The 7,163-nt window shown below is 53.5% G+C and overlaps 1 protein-coding gene across 1 annotated transcript in view; it reads left to right on the forward strand.

Moving 5' to 3' along the window:
- Window positions 1-6,433: 6,433 nt before the first annotated feature.
- Crabp2 (cellular retinoic acid binding protein 2) overlaps window positions 6,434-7,163 on the forward strand; it is a 5,437-nt gene continuing 4,707 nt past the window's right edge. The window contains exon 1 of the mRNA XM_008853409.3: window positions 6,434-6,631. Coding sequence (XP_008851631.1) covers window positions 6,562-6,631 — 70 coding nt within the window. The 5' untranslated portion in view covers window positions 6,434-6,561. The remainder of the gene's footprint in view (window positions 6,632-7,163) is intronic.

A 7,163-nucleotide genomic window follows, 5' to 3' on the forward strand; every position in this document is an offset into this window, starting at 1 on the left:
ATCTGGACTCCTATGTCCACCCTTCCTCTGCTCAAATCCTCTGTCCCTTAGACCTCTCCGGAGAGTCTGCCTACCGACCCCAAGAAAAGACCTGCCAGGAAGCCCTGGCCGGGCATCTGCTCAGCAGCAGGAAGAGCCCTGAGGATTGGGAAACTGGTCCTGATTACCTGACTTCTGGAACTCTAGGGCAGCTAGAGACCTATGGATAGGTCTTTAGGAACCAGGCTGGGGCTTAGCTGCTGGGTCCATTGTCCAAAGGCACCACCTGCATTTTTTTAAGAGAGGAGGAGGGCCTGTGATATAGTTCAGTGGTAGAATGCTTACCTAGTGCACACGAGACACTTTCAAGAAGGGAAGAGAAAGAGAGGTGAATGGAAGCCCCAAGGAACACTGGACAGGGTTTTACTCAGCTGGCTAACCTTCCAGAATCTGGCCCATCAGCCCCTCCTGACCCACAGCCAGAGACATTTTGTTCAAGAGTTTCTTTCTGGGGCTAGAGAGATGGCTCAGCAGTTAAGAGCACTGGTTGTACTTGCAGAGGACCCAGGTTTGAATCTCAGCACCCACATGGTGGTTAACAACCAGGCATAACTCCAGTTTCAGGGGATTCAACACCCTCTTTTGACCTCCAAGAGCATTGCACGACATGGGTACACTTGCATGCAAGCAGGCAGTACACTCATAAAATAAAAATATTTAGGGGCTGGAAAGATGGCTCAGCGGTTAAGAACACTGAATGTTCTTGCAGAATGTCTTTGAAAATAACAGTAAATTTGTAGGGCTACACAGAAATTCTTAACTTGTTTGATTTTTCATATTCTGTGACGTAAATAGAATGGCCAGGTATCCTTAAACTTTAAAATGGGGAAGTCTGGACCTGAGAGATGGCTCAGTGGTTAAAAGTACTCTTAACTGATCTTGCAGAGGACCCGGGTTCCATTCCCAGCATCCATATGGCAGCTAATAACTGTAACTCCAGTTCCAAGGGTTCCAACTCTTATTCTGGCCCTATTCTGATGGGCATTCCATGACACGGGTACACTTATATACATGCAGACAAAAACACTTATACATATAAAAATAATAAATAAAATATTTTAAAATAAGAAAATTTGAGATTCATAGGTAAATAGTAAGTTATTTGAGGATCCAACATCATTTTGGAGCTGTAATTCAATCTCTAGTCATTCATTCTAGATCATTTCTTCAATGTGTGTGTATGTATATCTCACATGTAATGTTAGACATTGCTGTATATACAGTGGACATAGGAGAAAGACATTTTGAAATAGTACATAGTCACATGGGAAGAAAGGGATGAATATTAGCAGTTGTTGGGTGGCTTTGTAAAAAGTGCTGTTTACTAGTGGGGATAGAAGGCAGGCATCTGAGACTCAGACTGAGGCAGGAGCCTAGAAAGAGCTTCTTATCGTAAGTTGAGTGAAGACAAATTGTAGTTTTCTAGTTGAATAAAGATATCCCAGGCAGAAGTTATGTGCAAATGAGTGCCTGAGAGAATATTGTTTCTTTGGGGGAAATCACTGAGCATTTATTTAAGAGCTTTTCCTGAGCCCTTCCGATTGTTTTGTAATCAGTAATACACATGTCATAGAATGAAGTATTTGATGACTAGAATTTATATTTCTTAAAAAATTTTAGTATTAGGGCTGGAGAGATGGCTCAGCAGTTAAGAACACTGAATGGCCTTGCTGAAGACCCGGGTTCGAGTACCAGCACCCACATGGCAGCTAACAACTGTTCGTAACTCCAGTTCCAGGGGATGTGACAGCCTCTTCTGTCCTCCGTGGGCATTGCATGACACTGGTGCACTTACCTACATGCAGGCAATACAAGCACACACATAAAATAAAAATAAAATAAATTTTAAAAATAAATATTTTTTAAAAAGAGTCTCTCTCTTACTCTATCCAGAATGTCAAGCCAAGATTGGGGTCCTTCACAGTCTCCTATCTTTGAAACTTTGCCCTTCTTTCCTCTTACCTCTCTCCTTAGAATCTGGCTTTCTGGTCCAGTGCCCACCAGCCTACAACCTACCCCAGCTCTTCTCCAGAAACCAGATCATCTCAGTGGCATGGGAAGGGGGTAGAATCCAAGATCCCAGCTCTTCTACATCTCCCTCAGAGGTCAGGAGAGGCAGCACAAGGGAGAGTTTTAGGCCCAGTGCTGTAGGCAAAATGGCAGTGTTGGAGGAGGCCAGGCTGTGTCTTTTCAAGAGCTGGCCACTTGCTCCAGGTGCCACAAACCCAGGACCTGTCCATGACTACAGCCTGTACCTCCTACCCTGGGCTTCCAGGACTAAGAGTCCAGTGTAGGGCAGCATGTGATAGTGGCGAAGGGATACAGCCCTAACCCAAGTTTAACTGCAGGTCAGTCTCCATGCAGGGGACTCAGACTCGGTCTGGACATGTCCTCAGCCAGTGCATCCCCACCCCGCCCTCTTGCCTTCCTGGCTCAGCCAGCCCAACCCAGCCCAGCCCTGAGGAGAGCGTTGGCAGCTAGAGCTGGGAAAAGCATGGCAGAGCCAAAAACAACAGGCACCGCCTGGGTGCTGTGCAGACCCCCTTCTGGCTGGCAGCAGCCCCTCCTACTGCCTCAACCCTGTTTATTGTTTCCACCCAGGCCCCTCTGCTGCCCTGCTGGCCACACTTGCTTCCCTTTGTCAGACCCCAGGCTGGCCCTGCAGGTCACTAGCATCCTGTACCTCTAAGTGGAATCTTCCCCTTTCCTAAGGTTCAGAATCCTCACCCTCTCACCCTTGCTAGTTCACGGGGTCTCTTCTCTACACACAAACATTTCTGGGAGGTGGGTAGCTTCCTTTCTAAGTCTCTCGCCGTGTGTTTTGCTTGTACTTCCTGCTAGATTCTGCAGGTGCTCTAACTGTTCTCTATCCTGCAGTGACAGTGTCCAGGATGAGTCTGAGCCCCTGCCAGAGCATTATTTTGAGACAAGGTCTCCCTGTAGCCACAGCTGGCCTGGAACTCACTATGTAGACCAGGCTGGCCTCGATCTCACTGAGATCCACCTTGCCTCTGCCTCCCAAGTGCTGAGATTAAAGGCGTGTGCCACCATGGTCAGCTGAACATATTTTAAAAGGCTGGGTCCCTGAATCAGGGAGACTGGCAGAGGTACAACATTCCCCTTTGCATGGAGGATTCTAGCAGACTAGAAGGCAAAGTTACTGTAGTCTGTGCTCTGCATAGAGTTGAATCCTGAGGATTCAGGGGATATAAGTCTTGCTCTAGTGCTGTCAGCCTTCCTTCCATCTCAAACCTTCCATCTTCTGTAGAAGTGTCCAGCCAATTTGATTGATTTCACTTTGGAGTCTGGGCCAACAAACTTTCTGACCCAGTAGAGGCAGTATCGCTGCTCTGGGCCTCCACCAGTGCTGACTTTGGCAGAGAATCTCTCTCTGGCCCTGGGTGGGGACTTCGTGATTCTCTCACTCTACCCATCCCCAGTCAACTCTGGCCTCCTCTATGCTGGACTGGATGAACCTTTCCCACCCCGCCTCCATGAGGGGATGGAAAGGGCAGAAGTGTCTTTTATTTCAAGCCCATTTCTATGGCCCTCCAGTGTGCACAATCTACCCTACCTGTGCCTGTTCTCTGCTGTCATCTCAGCTCTTCTCCATTCCTGTTGCTCAAAGCCAGAGGCCACATCCCTTCTAGCCACACAATGAAACAAAGCATCAGAATGTTCTTTAATTCTTCCAAGTTCATCTTTTTCTTCCCTATTCCACCCTCAGCCTGCCTCTGCTTTCCTATTTGGCACCCTTCCCCCACTTGAATCTCCTGGGGGAGCCCCAACAGAGGTATGATCAGGAGAAGGGGGTCACCAAGGGCAGATTTGCAGCAGATTTGGTCATAATTGGAAGGCCTGGGGCACCGGGCAATTCCTTTCTTTATTGATCCCAGCGGGAAATTAAAGCCAGTAGATGGGTATGGTATGAGCTATTGCTGGAGGCAGCTCCTCCCCATAGCCTGGCTCTGGGGCCCTAGCCCCTGCCCCTGACCGGTAACTCCCCATTCATCTTTGCTAGCCCTCTCTCCCAGTCACCCCAGCTCCCTCATCTCCCAACTCTCAGTGTTCCTGTTCCCTAGCAGCTCACTGAAGCTAGTCAGCACCTTGCTCCCGCACTTACGGCAAAGTTGGGGTGCTGGAGCTCTGGCCCTGAGCTGCCAAACCACAAACACATCTGGAAAGAATTCCCGCCCAGTCCCACTTCCCTTTGTCTTACTTTGGTCTCAGAGGAAATCCTAGCTAGCTGCTGGAGGAGGGGGGCAGAGGTGAAGGGAGGGGAGAGGGGCTTGGACTCAGGGATCCCAGTCTCTACCCCGTGGAGCCCCCTCCCAGGCTGTAGTGTCTGTGGGACTCTCCTCTCGGCCTGTGCTCCCCCCGCACTATCACCCAAGGCTTCCCTCCTAGGCTAGGTATTTTCATCCCAACGCGCGTCCCTGAGGGCGCATCAACATTCTAAGTCTCAAGGCTCCTAGGGAAGAGCCAGGGTCGGCCCTTGCCTTTTTCTCTTTCGGGAGGAAGGATGCCACCTGAGTAGCAGCGTGGACTCTTCCACCCGCGTGCTCCAGACGTCTGGAGTAGGGTGGAGATGAGCACAGCGACTTGCGTGGGAGAGGCAGAGACACGGGGTGGGGGTAGGGTGGGGGCGGGAGGCAGCTGGCGCCAGTTTTCCGAGTGTTTCCCTTCTCAAGCCTCTTTCCTCATCCCTTGAGCTAGAAGCGGGATTTCAAAGTCAGAGCCTAATCCTCTCCCTTGTACCTACCATCGCTGCGCCAGAGGGAGGGGGAGGAGCCGCAGGCCTGCAACCCTGCACTGCTAGCGCTCCTCAGGGCCCCCTTTCCTCAGCACCTCTGCGGCGAAGCTGGTGTCCGCTTTCTTCCGTAAGCCCTGGCCCCTACGCCCCCAAATCAGCTCATCCACACAGAATCTGGAGTCCTATACCCAGGCCAGAGTGTCTAATTTCCTTGGGGGTGGGGAGGTCTGGAAGCCTTCTGCGCGGGAGCCTCCATCCCTCCCCTGCGGCCAGCCCAGCTGCCCTCGTTGTCAACACTGCATTATTCGATATCTTGTCGACCCCAAGACCTGACCCGCACGACACTGTCCGGTCTCGGAATAAGGTTAATTCTCCAATCTCTGTCCACAGCTCGGTTCGGCTCCCGTCAAAGCTCGCCAGTCCCGAGATCGGTCCGGGTTCTCGGGGTCAGGGCTTGCGGACTCAAAGAGCTACCTGCTCCACTTGGCCACACTGGCAAGGAGTGGCCAAGGCAGGGAGACCGGTTGAGACAATTTGAGGGGCTGCAAGGCGGATCTCGGGAGGCTGGGGTGGGCGTGGTGCAGGCAGAGGTCCACGTACGCAGCAGGGATCCGCTCCCGAGGCCTTGGCCTGGCTTTCTACTCCTGGTCTCCGCCTTTCCTCTGGGGACTCACCCATTGCCACTCTGGGCTTCGACAGAGCTGTGTGCTCCCCACTCTTTCTTGACCTCCCACTTCAGAGCCGCCCTCGGAGGGGTAGCGCAGCACCTTCAGCTGATGCTCCGACTCTGCACCCGGACACCTGAGCCGCTGCCCCACCCCCTCCCCGCGCTGCCGACCTCCCTCCAGCCCGGCAGCAGAGGTCTTTGCCTCTCCCTCCTTGAGGCCTAGGGGCGAGGGAACCGAGTCACCGAGACAGCGCCTCAATAAAGAGTTGTGCCAAGTGATTGGCTGTAACCTCTGCCCTCCCAGCCTCGCTCCAGGGGCTCCGGCTTAACTCTTCGACGTCGGTCCAGTGCCTGGGGAGGGATGAGAAGGCTTGCGCTCACTTCCAGAGTCCTGCACTACTCAAACCCAGAGCTGGGCTAGAAGTGGAGGACAGAGCAGTCCCTTCCAGTCTCCCGAAGGGGCGCCCTTGCCTCCCCAGGGAGCCCCAGCTTCTCCCGGGTTCCAAACTGTCCCATTGGATCCAGTTCAGGCTCCAGTGGAGTTTGACTGCCCGGTTCCAGCTCGTGATCTGGGATTCACTCTCGCTTCGAGTTGCCTGAGTCGGATGCTGACTTATCCTGGGCATCGAGTCTGCTAAGGACCAGAGTCCGGAAAGTAACGAACGTGGGCGTCTGTGGTTCGCCCTGCATCTGCGCCCCAGTCCCGGAGTCCTCTGCTCTCGCTAGAGGCACAGTTCAGGTGCTGGCCTTCCGACGCCTCCCCTACTATTGGGGGAGAAGGCCATCTTGGACTCCAGAGAATCCTGGGCCCACCCACAGGACTAAAACTGGCGGGATGGGGGTGAGGGAGCCTCGAAGCTGGGCCCCCAGGTGGGGCAGAGGGCGGGGCGGGGGCGGAACCGCCTTTCCCTGACTGGGGCGGGCTGAGCCGGGTATAAAAGCTGCAGAGCGCTGGCGCCCCGCCGCTTTGTAGTTGCCGGCCCACGGTTCACAAGTGAAGGATCAATTCCACAAAGGCTGCCTCTAAGTATCTTTGGGCCGTAGGACTCGGCGTCCAGTGCTCCAGCGGAGGATCTGAAGGGAAAGCCACCTCGCCACCACCATGCCCAACTTTTCTGGTAACTGGAAGATCATTCGATCGGAAAACTTCGAGGATTTGCTGAAAGCTCTGGGTAAGGACGTTTTCGAGCACTGGGGAGAGGGCAAAGAGAGGCGCTGAAGTCCTTGGAGGTGGGGAAGGAAAGACCAGAAAGAAAAGGAGGCCGAATCGGAACGTGGGACCGGGGGTGGGGGGCGCAGAGTGTGTTGGGGGATCGGCATCCCAGAAGAGGGGCGTGCCGGATGCCCTGGGTGCTGGAGCACAGGTCCTGGACTCCCAAATCCTGCTTATTCCGGCGGGGCGCCCACCAGGGCCAGCTCCAGCAGTGAGTCAGCCTGTGAATCAAGTAGAAACCAGAAGCAGGAGGTTTGGTCCCAGGAAGGGGTGTCTGGACCCATTGACCAGGATACTTGGTTATAGGCTCTAAGAATCCAGCATCCAAGCAGGGAGCCCCTGGGAGACATTCCAAGCTCCTTTCCTGTGCCCCAAAAGTAACTCAATCTCAGGGGCAGATCCATTACCCTCAACGCTTGGCTCCTCTCACCAGGTGGTCTGCCACCCCAGCGCCCCGCCCCCCCAGCTCCCCCCACCCAACGCACTTTCCA

The sequence above is a fragment of the Nannospalax galili genome, unplaced genomic scaffold (genome assembly GCF_000622305.1).
Source record: "Nannospalax galili isolate Female #2095 unplaced genomic scaffold, S.galili_v1.0 scaffold591, whole genome shotgun sequence".
Taxonomy (NCBI): domain Eukaryota; kingdom Metazoa; phylum Chordata; class Mammalia; order Rodentia; family Spalacidae; genus Nannospalax; species Nannospalax galili.